The following is a 23,557-nucleotide window of genomic DNA, read 5'->3' on the forward strand; positions in this document are numbered from 1 at the left end:
TTCAAAATTGGAAACCAGACAAAATCACATTTATTTCAATAGCTCCAAGTGCAAATACAGCAAGTCAGTACACAAAGTTTCAAGATACAGCTTTAAGTATAATGAAAACTTGATATACAAAAAAGAAAGGGTAAATAGCAGAAATAAAGCTCAATGTTTAAAAAATTCAAGTAACCTGAAAACCTTTAGACTAAAATAGTCTTTCATCAATTCAGAAATGCCTTAGTTTATAGATAAGAGTAGTACATTGCAGTCAAAAAGGACTTCTCAAAGAAAGAGAATCACCCCAAACTGGTCAGCTACAGATACGAGTAGAAATTCCCAGTGCTGGCTATTTCAGAGTTAGCATTCACTCACACTATACAGATTGGTGTGGTTCAACCCATGGCATTTGATCTTTAAGCAAATTCCAAAATAGTGTTTAAAGTTCAGTACTACTAAGAGTTCTTGAAATGGCCACTATATATTTAAAAGGTTTGAAGACCAATTTCAGGTTCAGGCCTATGGTACAACTTGGGGAAAAGACATACATTAATATTCCTTCCATTACTTCAATCCTTTTTGTAAGGTTAGCAACATGGCCTTTAAAACTTCCTCAGGAAAACTGTAGTTAAACATAGAAAAGTTCCCACTAGGAAGATAATTAAAAGGTGTTAATGTTCTTTTTATCACTTAGCAACCAAGACACATGTTTATTTCCACTCCCCAGAAGCAATGTTAGCTACTAGCTTCAATTCAGGAAATGTGTATCTGCAGGAAGGTTTATGTGAGATGCTTATTCAGTCTTTTTCTCAACCTTCTTCATTTTCTCAACGTAGGCAGTAAATTGAGAGTCTGTTCCAAAAAGTCTATCCCACCATGTAAATGTTGAAGCATAGTTTCCAATGAAGTTCATGTGGTGGAAATCATGATGCCGAGAACCAGCATAGAAAGGAATAAGATTTAAAGGGTTGAGAGGAATGTCATAACCACTGAAATAAAAATGATAAAGAGTATTAAGAAAGTAAATACACCTTAAATAATCGACATTTTCATTGATAGTAATATGCTTGTTAACCATTCAAATAACATTCCACTTTACCTAAGTCACTTATTCCTGACATGTTTACAAAAGACAAAAACTCACAGCAAATGGTGCATATTCTAGAAACCACTTTAAGAAATTAAAGAAAAACTTGAACAATTAATAGACATTAATATTATACATCAGGGGATGAAAGAGGGGTTATAGTAATGAATCTTTAGACATAGATTTTCATGCCTTTTTTTTTTCTTGTTTTAGAGGACTTTCTCACCATAGTTTGTAACACCCATAATACTACATATTTTTTTTAGGAAAAGTTATATGAAATTAGTACCAAGCATTACAAAGGTTAAACCTGAGGATTACTGTTTTGCAACTTCTTTTAGAGTACCCACCTTTATTTCTAACTACAAGTCTAAAATCTGATATCTACAATTATACCAGTCTGAATCACCCCAATCCTTCCCTCCCTTGAGGAGTCTGAAGGGGGAAGGAAGGAGAAAAGAGCAATGGAAGGAAAGATTGAAGGAGACACCATTTACCACTTTTCTGCCTAAGACTAGAAGCATTAATTTTGCTACTTTAGTGATTCAGAAACAATTCCTAGAATTTCATATTCTGCTTGCACAGATGAAAATTCCCAAATAAAAATGCAATAAATATATAATCATTTTTAAATGATGAAAAATTAGGATATTAGGAATTTGAAAAGGCATTTAATAGAAATAATTTACCAAAAAATGCCTTCCAATCAACAGAAAGGAAGCATGTGAAATATGAACATATCACAAGCAGTTTTCATCAGTGCTGGGCAGTGGAGTACACAAATGTTTTCATTCAGTGAATCCATTCAGTGGATGTTTCAATATTTTTTTCAAGTAAGAGTTAGGTTTAGGTTCATTACAGAAGGATAAAGTAATTGCTGCTCCTGAATTACAGTATTTAACCAAATTTTTAAGAAAACAACAAGAGTATTTTCATTTGAACAATGTTTCAGGAAGACTCTGCAAGGCATGAAATCCAAAAGCCATTAAAAAAAAAACTGAGAGATTTTAGTACATAAAAATTTAAAACTTCAGAACTGCAAAAGAATCATCAACAGTTAAAATTCAGGACTTCCCTGGTGGTTCAGTGGTTAAGAATCCGCCTGCCATTGCAGGGGACACGGGTTCGAGCCCTGGTCCAGGAAGATCCCACATGCCGCGGAGCACCTAAACCCGTGCGCCACAACTACAGAGCCTGTGCTCTAGAGCCCGCGGGCCACAACTACTGAAGCCCATCTGCCACAACTACTGAAGTTTGTGCACCTAGAGCCTGTGCTCTGCAACAAGAGAAGCCACAGCAATGAGAAGCCTGTGCACCACAACGAAGAGTAGCCCCTCCTCACCACAACTAGAGAAAGCCCACGTGCAGCAATGAAGACCCAACGCAGCCCAAATAACTAGCTAAATAAATGAATTTATTAAAAAAAAAAAAAAAAGAACTTACCAAAAAAAAAAAAAAAGTTAAAATTCAAATGACAGATGGAGAGAAAATATTTACAACATATGTAACAAACAAAGCTTACACATGAACCAATAGGTTATAAAATGTATAGCCTTAACAGAAAAACTGGCAAATGATATAAACTGGTAATTCAAAGAAAAAATTACTGTTGGTCAACAAGCACAAAGACAGGTGGAGTAGAAGGACGTGTGCTCACTCCCTCTTGCAAGAGCACTGTAATCACAACTAACTGCTGAACAATCATTGACAGGAAGACACTGGAACTCACCAAAAAAGATACCCCACATCCAAAGACAAAGGAGAAGCCACAATGAGACGGTAGGAGGGGCGCAATCACAATAAAATCAGAACCCATAACCGCTGGGTGGGTGACTCACAAACTGGAGAACAATTATACCACAGAAGTCCACCCACTGGAGTGAAGGTTCTGAGCCCCACATCAGGCTTCCCAACCTGGGTGTCCAGCGATGGGAGGAGGAAGTCCCAGATTCAGACCTTTGAAGGCTAGTGAGATTTGATTGTAGGACTTCGACTGAACTGTAGGAAACAGAGACTCCACTCTTGGAAGACACACACAAAGTAGTGTGTGCATCAGGACCCAGGGGGAAGGAGCACTGACCCCATAGGAGACTGAACTAGCTGTACCTGCTGATGTTGAAGGGTCTCCTGCAGAGGCGGGGGGTGGCTGTGGCTCACTGCGGGGACAGGGACATGGACAGCAGAAGTTCTGGGAAGTACTCCTTGGTGTGAGCCCTCCCAGAGTCCGCCATTAACCACACCAAAGAGCCTCTAGGCTCCAGTGTTGCCTCAGGCCAAACAACCAACAGGCAGGGAACTCAGCCCCACCCATCATCAGACAAATGGATTAAAGTTTTAGTGAGCTCTGCCCACGAGAGCAACACCCACCTCTACCCACCACCAGTCCCTCCCATCAGGAATCTTGCACAAGCCTCTTAGATAGCCTCATCCACCAGAGGGCAGACAGCAGAAGCAAGAAGAACTACTATCCTGCAGCCTGTGGGACGAAAACCACATTCACAGAAAGACAGACAAAATGAAAAGGCAGAGGACTATGTACCAGATGAAGGCAACAAGATAAAACCCCAGAAAAACAACTAAATGAAGTGGCGATAGGCAACCTTCCAGAAAAAGAATTCAGAATAATGATAGTGAAGATGATCCAGGACCTCAGAAAAAGAATGGAGGCAAAGATTGAGAAGATGCAAGAAATGTTTAACAGAGACCTCGAAGAATAAAAGAACAAACAGAGATAAATACTACAATAACTGAAATGAAAACTACACTAGAAGGAATCAACAGCAGAATAACTGAGGCAGAAGAATGGATAAGTGACCTGGAAGATAGAATGGTGGAATTCACTGCCACAAAACAGAATAAAGACCAAAAAGAAATGAGGACAGCCTAAGAGACCTCTGGGACAATCTTAAATGCACCAACATTTGAGTTATAGGGGTCCCAGAAGGAGAAGAGAGAGAGAAAGGACCCAAGAAGATATCTGAAGAGACTACAGTCGAAAACTTCCCTAACATGGGAAAGGAAAGAGCCACCTAAGTCCAGGAAGCGCAGAGAGTCCCAGGCAGGATAAACCCAAGGAGAAACACACCGAGACACATAGTAATCAAACTGACAAAAATTAAAAACAAAGAAAAATTATTAAAAGCAACAAGGGAAAAACTACAAATAACATACAAGGGAACCCCCATAAGGTTAACAGCTGATTTCTCTGCAGAAACTCTATAAGCCAGAAGGGAGTGGGGTACGATATAGTTAAAGTGATGAAGGGGAAGAACCTACATCCAAGGTTACTCTACCCGGCAAGGATCTCGTTCAGATTCAACAGAGAAATCAAAAGCTTTACAGACAAGCAAAAGCTAAGAGAATTCAGCACCACCAAACCAGCTCTACAGGAAACGCTAAAGGAACTTCTCTAAGTGGGAAACACAAGAGAAGAAAAGGACCTACAAAAACAACCCCCAAACAATTAAGAAAATGGCAATAGGAACATAAATATCGATAATTACCTTAAATGTGAACGGATTAAATGCTCCAACCAAAAGACACAAGCTTGCTGAATGGATACAAAAACAAGACCCATATATATGCTGTCTACAAGAGACCCCCTTCAGACCTAGGGACACATACAGACTGAAAGTGAGGGGATGGAAAAAGATATTCCATGCAAATGGAAATCATAAGAAAGCTGGAGTAGCAATACTCATATCAGATAAAGTAGACTTTAAAATAAAGAATGTTACAAGAGACAAGAAAGGACACTACGTAATGATCAAGGGATCAATCCAAGAAGAAGATATAACAATGATAAATATATAAGCATCCCACATAGGAGCACCTCAATACATAAGGCAAATGTTAACAGCTATAAAAGAGGAAATCGACAGTAACGCAATAATGGTGGGGGACTTTAACACCTCATTTACATCAATGGACAGATGATCCAGACAGAAAATTAATAAGGAAACAGAAGCTTTAAATGACACAATAGACCAGATAGATTTAAATGAAATTTATAGGACATTCCACCTGAAAAGAGCAGATTACACTTTCTTCAAGTGCACACGGAACATTCTCCAGGATAGATCACATCTTGGGTCACAAATCAAGCCTCGGTAAATTTAAGAAAACCGAAATCATATCAAGCATGTTTTCTGACGACAACGCTATGAGATTAGAAATCAATTACAAGGAAAAAAAATGTAAAAAACACAAACACATGGAGGCTAAACAATACGTTACTAAATAACCAAGAGAACACTGAAGAAATCAAAGAGGAAATCAAAAAATACCTAGAAACAAATGACAATAAAAATACGACGGCCCAAAACCTATGGGATACAGCAAAAGCTGTTCTAAGAGGGAAGTTTATAGCTATACAATCCTACCTCAAGAAACAAGAAAAATCTCAAACAAACAATCTAACCTTACACCTAAAGGAACTAGAGAAACAAGAACAAACAAAACCCACAGTTAGTAGAAGGAAAGAAATCATAAAGATCAGAGCAGAAATAAATGAAATAGAAACAGAGAAAACAATAGCAAAGATCAATAAAACTAAAAGCTGGTTCTTTGAGAACATGAACAAAATTGATAAACCTTTAGCCAGACTCATCAAGAAAAAGAGGGAGAGGACTCAAATCAATAAGAGTAGAAATGAAAACGGAGAAGTTACAAGAGACACTGCAGAAGTACAAAGCATCACAAGAGACAAGCAACTCTATGCCAATAAAATGGACAAACTGCAAGAAATGGAAAAATTCTTAGAAAGGTAAAACCTTCCACGCATGAACCTGGAAGAAATAGAAAATATGAACAGGCTAATCACAAGTAATGAAATTGAAACTGTGATTAAAAATTTTCCAACAAACAAAAGTCCAGGACCAGACGGCTTCACAGGTGAATTCTACCAAACATTTAGAGAAGAGCTAACACCCATCCTTCTCAAACTCTTCCAAAACACTGCAGAGGAAGGAACACTCCCAAACACACTCTACGAGGCCACCATCACCCTGATACCAAAACCAGACAAAGATACTACAAAAAAAGAAAATTACACAGCAATATCACTGATGAATATAGATGCAAAAATCCTCAACAAAATAATAGCAAACAGAATCCAACAACACAGTAAAAGGATCATACATAAGGCAAATGTTAACAGCTATAAAAGAGGAAATCGACAGTAACGCGATAATAGTGGGGGACTTTAACACCTCATTTACAGCAATGGACAGATCAAAGGATAAAATCCTTTTATCCTGGGATAAAAGGATTCATCCCAGGGATGCAAGGATTCTTCAATATACATAAATGAATCAATGTGATACACCATATTAACAAATTGAAGAATAAATACCATATGATCATCTCAAGAGATGCAGAAAAAGCTTTTGACAAAAATTCAACATCCATTTATGATAAAAGCTCTCCAGAAAGTGGGCACAGAGGGAACCTACCTCAACATAATAAAGGCCATATATGACAAACCCACAGCAAACACCATTCTCAATGGTGAAAAACTGAAAGCATTTCCTCTAAGATCAGGAACAAGACAAGGATGTCCACTCTCACCACTATTATTCAACATAGCTTTGGAAGTCCTAGCTATGGCAATCAGAGAAGAAAAAGAAATAAAAGGAATACAAATTGCAAAAGAGAAGTAAAACTGTCTCTGTTCGCAGATGACATGATACTATACACAGATAATCCTAAAGATGTCACCAGAAAACTACTAGAGCTAATGAATGAATTTGGTAAAGTCCCAGGATACAAAATTAATGCACAGAAATCTCTTACATTCCTATACACTAACAACGAAAGATCAGAAAGAGAAATTAAGGAAACAATCCCATTCACCATTGCACCAAAAAGAATAAAATACGTAGGAATAAACCTACCTAAGGAGGTAAAAGACCTGTACTCAGAAAACCATAAGACACTGATGAAAGAAATCAATGATGACACAAACAGATGGAGAGATATACCATGTTCTTGGATTAGAAGAATCAATATTGTGAAAATGACTATACTACCCAAAGCAATCTACAGATTCAATGCAATCCCTATCAAATTAACAATGGCGTTTTTTATAGAACTAGAACAAAAAATCCTAAAATTTGTATGGAGACACAAAAGACCCCGAATTGCCAAAGCATCCTGAAGGGAGAAAACAGATCTGGGGGAATCAGACTCCCTGACTTCAGTCCATACTACAAAGCTACAGTAGTCAAGACAATATGGTACTGGCACAAAAACAGAGATATAGATCAATGGAACAGGATAGAAAGCCCAGAGATAAACCCACGCACCTATGGTCAACTAATCTATGACAAAGGAGGCAAGGATATACAATGGAGAAAAGACAGTCTCTTCAATAAGTGGTGCTGGGAAAACTGGACAACTACATGTAAAAGAATGAAATTAGAACACTCCCCAACAACAATACACAAAAATAAACTCAATATGGATTAAAGACCTAAACGTTAAGACAGGACACTATAAAACTCTTAGAGGAAAACATAGGAAGAACACTCTTTGACATAAATCACAGTGGATCTTTTTTGATCCACCTCCTAGAGTAATGGAAATAAAAACAAAAATAAACAAATGGGGCCTAATGAAACTTCAAAGCTTTTGCACAGCAAAGGAAACTATAAGCAAGACGAAAAGACAACCCTCAGAATGGGAGAAAATATTTGCAAACAAATCAATGGACAAAGGATTAATCTCCAAAATATATAAACAGCTCATGCAGCTCAATATTTAAAAAAACAATCAACCCAATCCAAAAACTACAATGAGGTATCACCTCACAGCAGTTAGAATGGGCATCATCAGAAAATCTACAAACAACAAATGCTGGAGAGGGTGTGGAGAAAAGGGAACCCTCTTGCACTGTTGGTGGGAATGTAAACTGATACAGCCACTATGGAGAACCGTATGGAGGTTCCTTAAGAAACTAAAAACAGAACTACCATATGACCCAGCAATCCCACTACTGGGCACATACCCAGAGAAAACCATAATTCAAAAAGACACATGCACCCCAATGTTCATTGCAGCACTGTTTACAATAGCCAGGTCATGGAAACAACCTAAATGCCCATCGACAGACGAATGGATAAAGAAGATGTGGCACATATATACAATGGAATATTACTCAGCCATAAAAAGGAATGCAATTGGGTCCTTTGCCGAGACGTGGATGGACTTAGAGACTGTCATACAGAGTGAAGTAAGTCAGAAAGAGAAAAACAAACATTGTATATTAATGCATATATGTGGAATCTAGAAAAATGGTACAGATGAACCAGGTCTGCAAGGCAGAAATAGAGACACAGATGTAGAGAACAAACGTAGACACCAAGCGGGCGGGGTGGGGGGTGGTGGTGGGATGAATCGGCAGATGGGGAAAAAAAAAAAAACCCAGCACAAAGACAGCCATGCAGCCTCACCAGCCCCTGGGGAATGCAGTGCATAACCCTGAAGGCTCTTTGCCCTCCAACTGACCAAGATTAACTAGACTGTAATGTCCAGGTTGCAAAAGGTGTTGGGCGCAGGGAAAGCATTCTTACAGGTTCCTGCTGGGCGTGTAGAGAGGGGCCCTTTTGGAGGGCAGTTCTGCAGCACTCATCAAAATTTTATTTCATTTTCTCAAATGATACATGAATATACTCCCACCATAAAAACGACAACAGCCATAGATAGGAATGTAAAAAAAACCAAAAATTATTATTTGAACTTTTATCCAATGATTATGTTCTCCTGTTTATTAAAAATAGCAACATTAACAAGGTTAACTTCTCTTATTACTCTACTTAGGAAAAAAGATAACCTATGACAATGATTACGGTGCATGAAATGGGTGAAGGTGGTCAAAAGGCATGAACTTCCAGTTATAAGATGAATAAGTCTTGGACATGTAATGTACAGCATGGAGGCTGAAATCTACAATCCTGTGAATCTGAAAGTTGCTAAGAGAGTAGATCTTAAGAGTTCTCAAATTTGTCACTCTGTGTAGAGATGAACAGTGTGGTGAGCATTTTGCAATACATACATATATCAAACCATTATGTTGCACACCTAAAACACAATGTTACATGTCAGTTACATTTCAATTTAAAAAAAAAAAACAGAAATAATCTATGACCATGAAAAAAGGATATTTTATGATACTTTTACCTGAACAGAAACCATAGCTTACCTATGGACATCAATAGTTTCTATCAAACGAATGGTTACCCAGGCCCAAAGAAGAATAACATGATCACACAAAAGCATGATTCCAATGAAAAATCCAGTTCCAAGAATTAAGGTTTCCAGAGGATGTGCATATTCAGCTTCCATTCCAAATGGAGCCTAAAATAAGTAAGAATTGCTTAATATATTGTGATGGTTAATTTTATGTGTCAACTTACCTAGGCCATGGTGCCCAGCTGCTTGGTCAAACACCAGTCTAGATGCTGGTGTGAAGGTCTTTTTTAGATGTGATTAACAGTTAAGTCAGTAGACCATGAGTAAAGAAGAGGACCCTCCATAACCCAGGTGAGCTTCATCCAATCAGATGAAGGCCTTAAAAGCAAAGACTGAGGCTTCCCAAGAAAGAAGGAATTCTCAAGACTACAATACAGAAACCCTGCCTGGTTTCCAGCCTGCTGCCCTAAGGAATTGAGATCCAGGCCTGCAACATCAACTCTCACCTGCGTTTCCAACCTGTGAGCTGCCCTACAGATTTCAGATTCACCAGCCCCCACAAGTGCATGAGCCAGTTCCTTAAAATAAATCTCTGTGTGTGTGTGTATCTCCTATTGATTTTGTTTCTTTGGAGAACCCTGACTAATATATATATTCTAATTTATTTATGTATATCATTTTATGAAATTATATCCCTTCTATATGTTATGATAGATAGTACAGGCATCCCTAGGTATCCCAGGGGGATTGGTTCCAGGACTCCCGTGGATACCAAACTCCAAGGATGCTCAAGTCCCTTATAAAAAATGGTGCAATATTTGCATATAACCTATGCACATCCTCCCATATACTTTAAATCATCTATAGATTATTTATAATACCTAATACAATGTAAATGCTGTGTAACTGTTGTAAATACAATTTAAACGTTATGTAAATAGTTGTCCACTCGAGGCAAATTCAAGTTTTGCCTTTCGGAACTTTCTGGAATTTTTTTCCCAAATATTTTCAATCCTCGGTTGGTTGAATTCATGAATTCAGAACCCATGGATACTGAGGATCAACTATATATCTAGCCATACATATATAAACATTAACAGTAATTCTCAATAAAAATGTTTTTTTGTTCTTACCAAACATTAAAAGTCTAGGGATGTCCTTAAAACAATCTATTTTAATAGCTGTCTTTGATGATTTGAGATAAAGGCATTAAACAATTGACTTGAATTCTAATTTTGGTTTATGCACCTGAATTTGTTCTGCCAAGAAAGGGATGTTTGGTTTATCATATCATGTAATTAGGATCAATGCAGAACATACCAAAATAACAAATTTGACAAAGCTAACATCAAAGCAGTTCTGATAAAAATCACTGTTTTGTGGGAGGGAGTTAGCAATGATGTGGAAATGTGTTAAAACTAACTTGGAAATTGTTTTAGGAATTTAACGATTCAAGGTTTGTTGTTTTGGGGTCCCACTTAAATGACCTTAACAGCACTAGAGGCCTCTATCAAACTGCCAGGTACCCAACTGTGTGAGGATAGCGCTCTGGACCCAAAGACAAAAATGAACGATTTCACGTAACATTTTTCTTTCAGGTCTCAATTTACCATGAAATTAAGATATTAAAGAAAATCTGTAGAACTCCCTTTGTGTTTAGGTGTGTGTGTATTATATTCTTAACAATCATGCCAAAGGAAAAAGAAATAAAAACAACACTGACAATTTTTTTTAAAAGTCCAGGAGATTTTTTTTTTAAATGACATTTTTGCCTCTAGTAGGAAAAATGTATTAAATATAGTTCTAACATACCTGAAACTCATGATGAATTTTATGAATATGCTTATATATTCTTTTGTGGTGTAAGAGCCTATGCAGGAAATAGTGCCAGGTATCCTCAATCACTGCACAGCCAAAGCATCTTGCCAAAAGCATGTACCTTTAAGATGAAAATACTGCAATGAGGATTAAATAACTTTTACTTAAACAATCTAGACTTTTACCTGGGATCACTGCTGGAGACACTGCATAAAACCAAATACCAGCTTGACCTAACTGGTTATACTGATCAAAAAATTCTCAAAACAATATATATAGATGCAAGCTAGCTATATGATACCACCTGAAGAAGGGTTAAAGAATCTGACCACCATACCAATTCTAATTCGCTTAAAAAAAAGTCACAGGTATAAAATCAGAGTTAAGAAACAAAACTCAAAACTTCTAGGAAAAGAGTAACATTGATAAAGGACTTGAATTAAGATTAATAATAGTAAAATCATTGTTTTTTTCCTGACAAAGAGAAGCACATTAAGTGCAATGGGCAAAATATATTTTATATACATATGAACACATACACAGAAATTCTTTTATATGTTGAATATACAGTAATAGGAAAAGCACATATCTATATACTGTACATCTGTGTTCAGGTTAAGTCAGAACAGACAGTTGAATACAAATATTATTTGAACACAAATATTTATGCTCAGATAATATATATTTGTGTCTGTATAGACACAATTTTTATAAACTTCACAAACTATTCTCTCATTTTTTTCTTTCATTTTAGACTTAAAATGCAATAAATTTTTTCTTGGCATAAGCATGTGTACCTGTATACAATCATATAAAGGATGCTATGGAAACTTCTGATGCAAGAAACTCATCTTCCAATAAAAATATTACACTAAAATATAGAAACATATAAAAATGGGAACATTTTAAGTTTCTGCTACGGTTTACTTTTCTACATTTTATCTGTTTCCAAAGTTTAGAAGAAACAAACATTAACCAAATGAAGAAAGAAAATAACATTAAGGATATTTTAATTGAATGATAAACCATGACTGAGTATAAAAAGCAAATCTTCATCTACATACCATCTTGGCATTGTTTCCCAATCATAAGGAATATTGAAATACTCTGTAAAATAATAGGTTCCACAAATCAAAGGAAGCTGGATACAAAAGTGATTAAAGAGAAGTACTTTAAAACATTTCCATTGATTTTCCCACGTTTCTGGTTTATCCTATGGAGAAAAAAATCAAAATATTTAGTATTAGCCTCTGCTATCAGGAGTTTCACCTGAAAACTAGAAGTAAACTCCTAGCGTTTTCTCTAATGTTTATATGGAGACTTAAGTTTATGTTATTTAATTAATCCTATGTTATGTGAATTCTATATTATAATTGCTGTGTTACAGTAACTAAGGTCCAGGAACCACAACACACACACACACACACACACACACACACACACACACACCCGCTTCTAAAACCTTGACAACTATCGATATTATCACTACTTTAAATAAGTGAAGAAATTGTCAATAGACAAACCCAGGCATAATGGTCCCGATGATCTCTACAAACCAAAGGAGCACTACAGAATGAATAACTCTTGTCTTTGCTGCCCACAGATCATTTACTTCTTTTATCAGGAATGCCAGAGAGGAAGAAATGTGTTATGCTAAGATCACAGTTGGGTTCTCCCAATTGCTGAGGCAGCTGCACACATAGCATTGGAAGCCTTATTACACAGGTAAATCAACACTGCCAGCCATTCAGCGGTTTTCATTCCCAGAAATAAGTGCATTTTTGTTCTTAAACATTGACAGAATTAGAAACTCTCTGAGCTGGCAGAACTTAGAAAACAAATGCGTCCAGTGGTTCCCAAAGAATGGAGAGCTACTACCCACATGAAGTTCACAGATTAAAGTCAAAATGAGGAAGTGAGATTAATGTAGTGAAACGTTCACAAAACCTCATGAGGATTATCGACTTGCTTAGCAAGCCATATAGAAATATCTAAAATATATTCAATTTAAAGGGGTGTACTTAGTTAAAAAGTGCTTTTGGTTTTACAAAAAGATGGTGATAATAAATAGTTATTGCTTTGTTTTAAATGTCCTTACCTAAATATTCAGAAACCTACCAATGCAAGTTTTTTAACTTAACCATAATATCCCAAGGATGAAACCACTGACCTAAGCAGAGGCCCGGAGGTCAACCTCCCTGCCCAGGATCACACAGACAGTTATTAGCAGAACTTGGACTAACTAAAATCTAGGGTTCCAGTGTTGTTCTTGAACTTCTTTGGGAGAGTTACCTTCCCTGACAAAAAAGAAACAGCATTCAACTGGTAATCAGTCTGGAGAGCTGGCTCTAACCTCAGGGCCTCTGTGAAGCTCACATCTCAGTCTGCTCAACAATAAAATGAGGGAATTAGGCGAGATAATTTATAATTGTCTATTTCTACTCTGAGCATGATCTGACCCCGCTCCTCCAAACTTCCAGTCTGTGATTGGGGACAAAATAAATGGAAGATTCTGGCTTGGGCCGGCAAAGGCACTCTTTTTCCCATAGAACTATGTTTAACTGACTTGTGATATCCTGGCTAGACTCTAATACTGATGTAGCTGCAGAAATTAACACAAAAATGAATCAACTGTAACTAAAAAAATCATATGCTTTACTGTTTACCAGGCCCACACTTCAGAAAGAATGTTTTTAGTGTATAAATCCTTGAGGAAAATTCCTAGAGAATTATCAAGATGTAAGACTTAAAATAATCCTGCAAGGTCTACTTCATTACTCTCTCATTCCTGTGAATATTCTCCCCACTAGCAAGCATGTGCATTAGCTGTCTATTCTGTTTCAAAGCAGAGTCTTCAGTGTTAGCTCCACCAGCAACTTTTTCCTGTACCCTCCCTGTTTCAGGGTCTCTGCCTTTAAAATGTGTAAACCTGTATACACTGATTTTTTGGCTTGTTTTTAACCCCCTGATATTGTGAAAACTTGTACTGATTATATTCACAACTAATTTTAGTATCAAAAAATCTCAAAGCAGGGACCTTAATGGTTGTGAAACTCAAGGAAGACATGCTAAGTACAGACTTGAAGGCTTTCGATCTCTGTTTATCAGTAACTAGTTGTAAACTAGATTACTTCTTGTCCTTTCTTTTGCCACATTTTATTCTAAAGTTTTCATAAAACCTTGAATGAAACAGGTCTTTCTCTCTCTGAAAAAGTTACCACCTCTGACCAGTGAGTCAACTGTAGAGGGCAGAAGACAGACAGGGATACTTTGGCCTGGACAGCCATACAACAAATCAGCCCCATAAATAAACCAACGGGTGACCCGTGGGAGCCAGAATTCCAAACATGCATGAGAACTTAGACATCCAAACTCAATTCTGCCTTTCAAAGCAGGCCTTTTTATAAGACGTATTCTGGAAATGTTGTGCCCTTTATTTACGGTAACAGGATACTCTCCTTTAGGCCACAGCCCTTTTAATTCCTTCTCCCTTTACCCTTTGTTCTTCCCTCCTTTGGCTTGGAGTCCACAGGCAGCTGACCCTCTGCACTATCCCCAGAGAGAATCAATGTTAGTACTTGCTTAAAGTGAGACTCACTGGGAGAGGCTACAAAGAGAAGAGACTGGTCAGAGAGGATGTGTGCACTGACTGCCACCCGACATGGACTCAATGAGTACAAACCAGTCTCCTTAGGTGAACACTCCCAAGATGCCTGCTTTCCACCAAGACTATGTGCCCTTGAGTTTGAGTTTGGCATGACTTTTTGAGAAAAGTTAACAGTAAGCATTAGAAACTATCGTGGGTTTACCAAGTGTCAATAAATCATTTCTTTCTCTAACAAGCTGGTGCAGATTCCTTCCTGGGAACTGTGTCAAACTCATTAGTCTACACATTACTAGAGTTCACTATTTTCCCTATGTTTAAAACTGAGAAGAGGCACTGCGCATATCTCAACACTTTGTCATGCACGGCAAGCTCTCAAGAAACATTTAGTACACTGAAGTGAATACCTAGAAGCTAGGAGCATCATCATTTTTGGGGGGATGACATGAATGCTGCAGAATTACCATGATATATTTAGGGTAAAAACAAAACCTTTACAGTCTTGATCAAAGTCTTAGCATATTAACATACATTTAAGAGTTGAGACATCGTGGGCTGGAGTGAACTGCAAAATAATACTCATGAATCCCCATAACCTTCCCTTCCAGCTAATTCAAAAATTATAATTTATGTATGATAAACCTCTCCATAAAGTGGGTACAGAAGGAACATATCTCAACATAATAAAGGCCACAGATGATAAGCCCACAGCCAACAACATACTCAATGGTGAAAAGCTGAAAACATTTCCTCTAAGGTAGGAACAAGACAAAGATGACCACTTTTGCACTTTTATTCAACATAGTATTGGAAGTCCTAGCCACAGCAATCAGACAAGAAAAAGAAATAAAAGGAATCCAAATTGGAAAGGAAGAAGTAAAACTGCTACTGTTTGCAGATGACATGATACTATACTATACATAGAAAATCCTAAAGATGCCACCAGAAAACTACTGGAGCTCATCAATGAATCTGGTAAAGTTGCTGGATACCAAATTAATACACAGAACAGAAAACTGTAAGACATTGATCAAAGACACTGAAAACGACACAAATAGATGTAAAGATATAGTGTTCACGGATTGGAAGAATCAATATTGTTAAAATGACCACACTACCCAAGGCAATCTACAGATTCAATGCAATCCCTATCAAAACACCAGTGGCATTTTTCACAGAACTAGGACAAATAATTTTAAAATTTGTATGGAACCACCATAAAACTCCTAGAAGAAAACATAGGCAGAATACTCTGCCTCTACAGTTATTAAATTGTAATAATATTTTTTTGGATCTGCCTCCTAAAGCAAAGGAAACAAAAGCAAAAATAAACAAATGGGACCTCATTAAACTTAAAAGCTTTTCTGGACAGCAAAGGAAACCTTTGACAAAACAGACAATCTGCTGAATGGGAGAAAATATTTGCAAATGATACAACTGATTAGGGGTTAATATCCAAAATATACAAACAGCTCATACAATTCAACATCAAAAAAAAAAACTGATTAAAAAATGGGCATAATACCTGAACAGACATTTTTCCAAAGAAGACATACAGATGGCCAAAAGGCATATGAAAAGATGCTCAACACCACTAATCATCAAGGAAATGTAAATCAAAACCACAATGAGATTTCACCTCACACCTGTCAGAATGGTTATAATCAAAAAGACTACAAATAACAAATGCTGGCAAGGTTGTGAAGAAAAGGGAAACTTAGTACACAGTTGGTGCAAATCTAAATTGGTGCAACCACTGTGGAAAACAGTATGGAGGTTCCTCAAAACACTAAAAATAGAACTACCATATAATCTGGCAATTCCACTCATGGGTATATATCTGAAAAAAATAAAAACACTAATTTGAAAACACCCACAACGTTCATAGCAGCATTCTTTACAATGGCCAATATATGGAAGCAACATAAGTGTCCATTAACAGATGAATGGATGAAGAAGATGTGGCATATATACACAATGGAATACTACTCGGCCATAAAAAAGAAGGAACTTTTGCTGTATGCAACAACATGGATGGATCTGCAAGGTATTATGCAAAGTGAAATAAGTCAGAGAAAGACAAATATGTATGTTATCACTTACATGTGGGGAAAAAAAACCCAAAATAAATGAACAAATATAACAAAATAGACTCACAGATATAGAGAACAAATTAGTGGTTACCAGCAGGGAGAGGAAAGGGGGAAGGAGTGAGATAGAGGTAGGGGATTAAGAGGTACAAGCTACTATGTATAAAATAGATAAGTAACAAGGATATATTGTATAGCATAGGGAATATAGTCAATATTTTATAAGAACTTTAAATGGAGTAGAATGTATAAAAATTTTGAATCACAATGTTGTACATCTGAAACTAATATACTGCATATCAACTATATCTCAGTAAAAAATATTTTTTAATTAAAACTTATAAACCCAAATTAGATAAACATCACATCTACTTAAGGCACAATTTAACAAATTATTCTTGAAACCTTAACAGTAAATGCTCTAGGGTTGTGCTGTCCAATATGGTAGCAACTAGAAATGTGGCTATTGAACATTTTAAATATAGCTAGTCTTAACTGAGATGGGCTGAAATTAGTGTAAAATATACACTGGATTTCAAAGACTTATTATAAGAATAAGAACATAACATATCTATCCCATTAAAACTTTTAAATTTTGATTACTTACTGAAATGCAACAGTTGAGATTTATTGGATTAAATAAAATATATTGCTAACATTATTTTCCCTGTTTCTTTTTACTTTTTAATGTATTCTACTAGAAAATTACACATGTGGCTTCATTATATGTCTATTGGACAGCCCTGATCTAGAGTCTATTTTGAGTTATAAAGTTATATTTACCTTAAAAATATTCAACAAGACTAATGACAATACTCCATTGCAAGTCCATCATACTCACCTTTTGAATTTTGTACTTTTTCATGTAAGGTATAAATTGAAACAAGAATCCAGGTAAACAGAACAAGAAATAAAGGACCTCATGAACTATGAGGGATCCCCATGTTGCAATCTGGAACTTTGTATAATTATTCAACATATAGTTCCAAGCATTTTTAAATGGTTCCTGCAGAGGATTCTCAGGTAAAAGTGAATCTACATATTCCACAGCCAAGGATGCTGAACTAAAGATGCTGATACTTTCATTTGTTGCCATTTTGCAAATCTCTGCAGACAGCCTTATAATTCTGCAAAAATAAGTAAATAAATAAGTAAATAAATAAATAAGCAAGCTAAACAATGAAATTCTAAGAAAAGTTTTAAAAATGCTTCTGATTAATTTTTAAATTACTAGAGGAGTGCCAATCTCTCAGGTCCTAAACATGATTAAAAACCCCAGTCTACAGGATGTCATCACCACCTCCATTTGTGGTGTATGATTTAAAAGTCACATGTTAACTTTCAGGAGCAGAATCTAAAGAACTATAGTGGATAAGAAATTTCAAGCCATCTTTAGAGACTTTTCAGTGTGGTCTCCAGGAAAAACTTGTAATTTCAATGAGCAATAGTTGGGTCACTTAAAACTAAAAGAATCTATAAAGAAAAAGTCTGCCAAACATGACTGCATAAAAATTAAATACTTATAATGGGGAATAAAAAGACAATCATAAATAAAGTCAAAGATCAAATGACAAACTGGGAAAAATATTTCCAAAAATTATGACAAAGGGCTACAATGAGTGCTTTAGAAAAAGCCTAAAAACCCAACAGAAAAATGACAAAGACCATTCACGGAAGGTTCACAGAAAAATAAATACAAATGCTTACTAAGCAAATAAGCAGTTCAATTTGACTCAAATAGGAAATGCAGCCTAAAACAAAATCTTTTAAGTTTCATAATGCCCAGTACCCAGTAACAATTTGGGGAAACAGGCACCATTGTACATTGTTGATGGGATGATTAGTCTATAAAATTCACAGTATTTATTACAACTCAAAATGAATACACCTTTTGACCCAGCAATTTTCTCACTCAAGTGTACCAAGATGAGCACACTAAGACTGAAAGAAGCATTGCTCATAATAGCAAAAAGAAAGAGAAAAAAGTAAAACAAAATGTTAAGTCCGTCAACAAGAAATGAATTAAATAAATTCTATCAGGTCCTTCCAAAGACACACAGCCACAGAAAAGGAGGAAGATCTACATGTTCTACATAGAAAGATGCCTAAGATACAGTATTGTGAAACAGCAAGTTGTGGAATGTAGAGCAAGAACCCCACTTATGTTTTTGTGAAAAGGTTATATACTTTATGCACTTTCATGCATACGTATATATGAGAGACACACACACATAGAAACTGTACAGAAAATGCCTATGTATACACGGTTGGGGGGGTTATGAAGAGGAGAAAGATTTTACTTTCCATTTTATACCTTCTTACAATTTTAATTTTTTTCATGAGCATGTTTTACTTATTTAATAAATAAGCTTAATAGGTCACCAAATCAAAAAATATAGAAACTTATGAAGAATGTCACTTTCCTAAAAATGTTTACTGATGTCCCTAATTTATGAATTATGATGGGCCACTCTAAAAACAAATATATTAAGCCTAGGAAACTCTTAATAGTATTTAAAATGCCCCCTCCCCCCATAGACCTCTAATCATAGAGGATCGGGGAAGCTTAGCCAGCTTCCTCAGGACTCTGAATTCACTTTGCATCCTTATTCCTCTGTCCTACTCATTCTCAAGTGACTTACAGCACGGGGACTATTGTGCCACAGCCTGTGCTCACTCACCCTCTCCTCTAAGACTATCTGGTCTTGTGTTCTTATCCTACCTCATCAAGAACTTGTCCATCACTTACTCTTTCTCATCTTTCCCTCTTCACTGAGTTCATCCCGTCAAGTTTAAAAACATACTCAAGTCTTCCTTTCTTGAGAAAAGTTTTCCTAACCTCTATCACCTCTCCCCCAAGCCACTGTTCCCTTTCTCTTTTTCTTTGGACCAACCAACTTCTGTCTTAAGGGAGAGATCAACATGCAGCCTCTGACTGGTTAATTCTCACACACACAACTCACTCAACTACAGCTGACCCTTCAATAACATAGGTTTGAACTGTGCAGGTCCACTTAGACTCAGATTTTTTTAAATAAATATATTGGAAAAATTTGGGGAGATTTGCAACAATTTGAAAAAATTCACAGATGAACCACATAGCCTAGAAATATCAAAAAAAATTAAGAAAAAGTTAGGTATGTCGTGAATGCATAAAATATATGTAAATAGTATTCTTACATAGGCATAAAGTGAGTGATATTTAATATAAAATTAATGTGTTACTGCAAACCAGCCTATTATCAGTGAAGTGGTTTTTTAAAAAAGTAACAATGTTTCCAATACTGTATTACGAATATGACTAATACTATGCTATAAAACTTTATAATGATTCATTTATTAGTGTATAGGCTGAGCTACTGTAAAGCAATAGTATCGACTACATGAGGTGACCACAAAGCAATCATATTGCTGCTTCTTCATTATCAATGCGTGAATCCTTATACATGTAAATATATATATATATGAATTTCTTTTTCACATTTTCTTTCCATTTTTGATATCTGGTGTTAGTAATATTCATAACATCCACAGTGTTTTGTATCATATGAGACAATGTTGATGTAGGTACTGACAGACCATTCATCTTGTAACAAGACATAAACTTACGGTATCAATAAATACAGCACAGTACTGTAAATGTATTTTCTCTTCCTAATTTTTTAACGTTTTCTCTTCTCAGCTGTTTATGTTATTGGTAAGGCTTTGGTCAACAGTAGGCTATCAGTAGTTCAGTTCTGGAGGAGTCAAAAGTTATGTGTGGATTTTCAACAGCCCAGGGGTTTGGCGCCCCAATCCCCGAGTTGTTCAAGGGCCCACTGTACTTGCAGTCTAGGTCCCCATCCATACCAAAATGTCTTCAATATTCTAAATTACAAAATAAAAGTTGTTCCAATCCTCATTTTTCATGAGGTTGTTACCAAATCTGATGATGCTAAACCAACACCAGTTACTAGCTGTGTGACCTTGAGCAAGTTAAGTCACTTGTCTAAGCCTCAGTTTTATTATCTGCAGAATGTAAAGAATAACAATAGTAACTAGATGATGGGAATCTTTTCATGATGTACATGTATATCAAATCACCACAACATACACTTGAAATATCTTGCAATTTTATTTGTCAACTGTACCTCAAAAAAGCTGAAAAAGTAAGGAATAACAATATAGTTCTTCTCATGAGTCCAAGAAATAATGCACATGAAGTACTTAACATAGGACCTGACACATGGTAGCTACAAGAAGCTAACAATTATTGAGGACTTTCTATAGGCCACTAACTGTTCTAAGAGTGTTACATGCTCTCTCTATATTAAAGACTTTAATCCTTACCACACCTTCAAGGCAGGCACTTTTATTATCCCCATTTTACAAATGAAAAACTGAGGTTTAGAAAGATTAAGTAACTTTCCCAAATTACAAAAATGCTACGTGGGGGAGCCTGTGCTCGCATTCGTTATGCTATACTGTGATCCGAAATAATAAAGTACATAAATATTATAGTAAGAGGGGAATAATTCCCACAGTTTACCCAAGCCCCTTGAAAGAGTATTCCATATAGGCTGCCTTCATTTTCACATTTCCCATCCATTCTCCAGCAATTACAATCTGTTTCCTATTCTAATCAATGCACTGAATTTACTCTAAGTAAAATCAGTAAGTCTCCTAGCTTCCAGATCCAACATTTTTTTGACTTTATTTTATCTGGCCAATCTGGAAGATTTGATACTTTTCACTTTGAAATGCCCGCCTTTCTTGGTTCTTGGGATTCATATGTATTCACTCTGATTTAATGTGTGGTACTATGTGCAGCCACTGTGCTCCCTGCTGCCCTCACCCCTAACTTCAAAACATAAAATCTAGTGAGGAATACAAAGAAGTAACCAAACTGTCAAAATCTGTGACAAGAACAATAAAGGGCTGGAAATATAGAACAGAGAGGCCCAGGGAAAGAGGCATCCTAGAGAAAGAGGCATCTAAACTCAAGTCTGGAGCATGGAGGGGAGGTGACTAGATTAAAAGAGAGTGAAGTCGGGTGGGATGGGGTTGGGGGGGGATAGTTTTGAACAGAGGAAACATCAGTTCCAAAGACTCAACCAGGAGATGAGAAAGGATACAGCACTTTCTGATTTAGTTATGTCTGTGGTACAGCTTTTGAGAAAGGAAGGCTCAAGAATTGAGGTTGAATAGTTTCCCAGAGATGCTTTCTTTACTCCTTCCAACTATTCTACATTACCTGGAGTGAGCTTATCTGTTCCTGTTTTAAGAATATGCTGATATCCACAATCTCTCTCTCTCTCTCTCTAGGCCTCCCTCCTAAACCCCAGGTTCTGATTATCCAAAAATCTACTGGCCATCTCCAACTTAGACAGTTCAGAGGCACGTCAAAGTAAACATGTCCAACATGTTCCGCCACTGCCCCTTGCAGCACTACCCACACACTCCCTACCTCCTGTACCACGCAGTGAACTGGTGCCACCACCTACTTAGACATCTGGGACAGAATGTTCCAGACCTCTATTCTGTTGCCCGGGTTAAGTCTTCACACACTTACCCAATTGAGAGATAACTGCTTTAATTAACATTCAGGAGTTTACTCTCCAGACTCAAGGGAGGGAAATGGACACACTGTGACAACTGAAGCAAAAAATAGGAATTCAAGAGGAAAGGGGAAGGGAAATAAAGAGTGGATTTTCTTTTCCTTTTTTCATCCTTGCACAACTGGATTGACTGGAGGCCTGCTACAGGCTCAGACAAAAGAAATGTAGTCGTTTGTGGATTCCCTTAGAAACCTTCAAGTTTAGCTGTCGGAGTGCTGCCAGCAGTGTCTGCCCTTCGCCGTGCCCGGATCGCGCCTCCAAGCGTGCCTTTCTAAACCCTCCCTCCAGAACAGCAGACAGGGTTCACCCCTTCTCCAGACCCTTAGAGTTCCAGGGAGCGCCTCCCCACAGATAAAGACCTAGGCCTCTGCTCTCCTCCTCTCTCACCTTCTCGCCCCCACCCTCGGTATTCCTACAAGAAGGCCTCTGACCGTCCTCCGCTTGGGCCTCTCTGCCCACGAAACAGCGTCCCTTGCCGGTACGTCCTCTGCCCAACTCCCATTCATCCTTCAGTACCCTTCTCGTACGCTCTTCCCAGCCGCACGCCCCGCCGCGCACACAAACAGATCTTGCCCCCTCCTTTTGTACAACTCTGGTCACACTGGCACCGTGGGCTGTGACCACTGTCCCGGACGGCTGAGGGCCGTGCCCGGTTCCGACACTGACTGAGGGATTTCACCCTTTTCCACCCGTACCCGCCGCCACGCCCTCCATCCTGGCCTCCATCCGCGGGCACCGACACTGACGGAGGGAGTTCACCCTTTTCCACCCGTACCCGCCGCCACGCCCTCCATCCTGGCCTCCATCTGCGGGCACCGACACTGACGGAGGGAGTTCACCCTTTTCCACCCGTACCCGCCGCCACGCCCTCCATCCTGGCCTCCATCCGCGGGCACCGACACTGACTGAGGGATTTCACCCTTTTCCACCCGTACCCGCCGCCACGCCCTCCATCCCGGCCTCCATCCGCGGGCACCGGCCGTACCCTCTTCCAACCCGGGCCCTCACCTGCACACCGCTGTATCTGCTGCCGTCTCCTCCCGAGCTTCGCTAGGCTCAGCCGCTCGGGCGGTTCCTCCCGCCGTTATTGGCTTGCGAGGGCCCCCGCCCCGCCTTCCGGGCGCTGTGATTGGTCTGCGCAGCTGCCGGCATCGTGTGACTCGCGCGAACGGAGCACTGGCGGCGCGGC

The 23,557-nt window shown here is 37.8% G+C and overlaps 1 protein-coding gene and 1 long non-coding RNA gene across 3 annotated transcripts; both read right to left on the reverse strand.

Annotated features, from left to right (window-relative positions):
* On the reverse strand, positions 1-23,478 carry MSMO1 (methylsterol monooxygenase 1). Of its 2 annotated transcripts, XM_082463654.1 has the most exons (6): positions 23,377-23,478; positions 17,613-17,898; positions 12,142-12,290; positions 11,072-11,198; positions 9,270-9,424; positions 1-971 (listed from the first exon to the last, which is right to left on the reverse strand). In XM_082463654.1, exons 2-6 carry the CDS (start codon positions 17,865-17,867, stop codon positions 776-778), a joined length of 882 nt encoding a protein of 293 aa, XP_082319780.1. In that variant the 5' UTR covers positions 17,868-17,898; positions 23,377-23,478; the 3' UTR covers positions 1-775. The 2 variants fall into 2 exon arrangements, with proteins under 2 accessions (XP_082319780.1, XP_082319781.1); XM_082463655.1 differs by lacking the exon at positions 17,613-17,898 and having other exon boundaries at positions 23,377-23,405.
* Positions 1,215-9,263, reverse strand: LOC309661747. The gene is made up of 2 exons (XR_014264246.1): positions 2,509-9,263; positions 1,215-2,105 (listed from the first exon to the last, which is right to left on the reverse strand). It is a non-coding gene; the product is annotated as an uncharacterized lncRNA (long non-coding RNA).
* Positions 23,479-23,557: the final 79 nt, after the last annotated feature.

This window comes from Balaenoptera physalus (assembly GCF_965194825.1).
Source record: "Balaenoptera physalus genome assembly, chromosome: 5".
In the NCBI taxonomy this organism is placed as follows: domain Eukaryota; kingdom Metazoa; phylum Chordata; class Mammalia; order Artiodactyla; family Balaenopteridae; genus Balaenoptera; species Balaenoptera physalus.

What these genes read in the sequence shown, in the direction of transcription:
- MSMO1 (XM_082463654.1), bottom strand. Translation starts at nt 17,867, where the DNA reads ATGGCAACAAATGAAAGTATCAGCATCTTTAGTTCAGCATCCTTGGCT. An exon ending in AAAAGTACAAAATTCAAAAG is followed by an intron (nt 12,291 to 17,612) that starts GTGAGTATGATG and finishes TTTTCTCCATAG; the next exon opens with GATAAACCAGAAACGTGGGA. An exon ending in TGGGAAACAATGCCAAGATG is followed by an intron (nt 11,199 to 12,141) that starts GTATGTAGATGA and finishes TTCATCTTAAAG; the next exon opens with GTACATGCTTTTGGCAAGAT.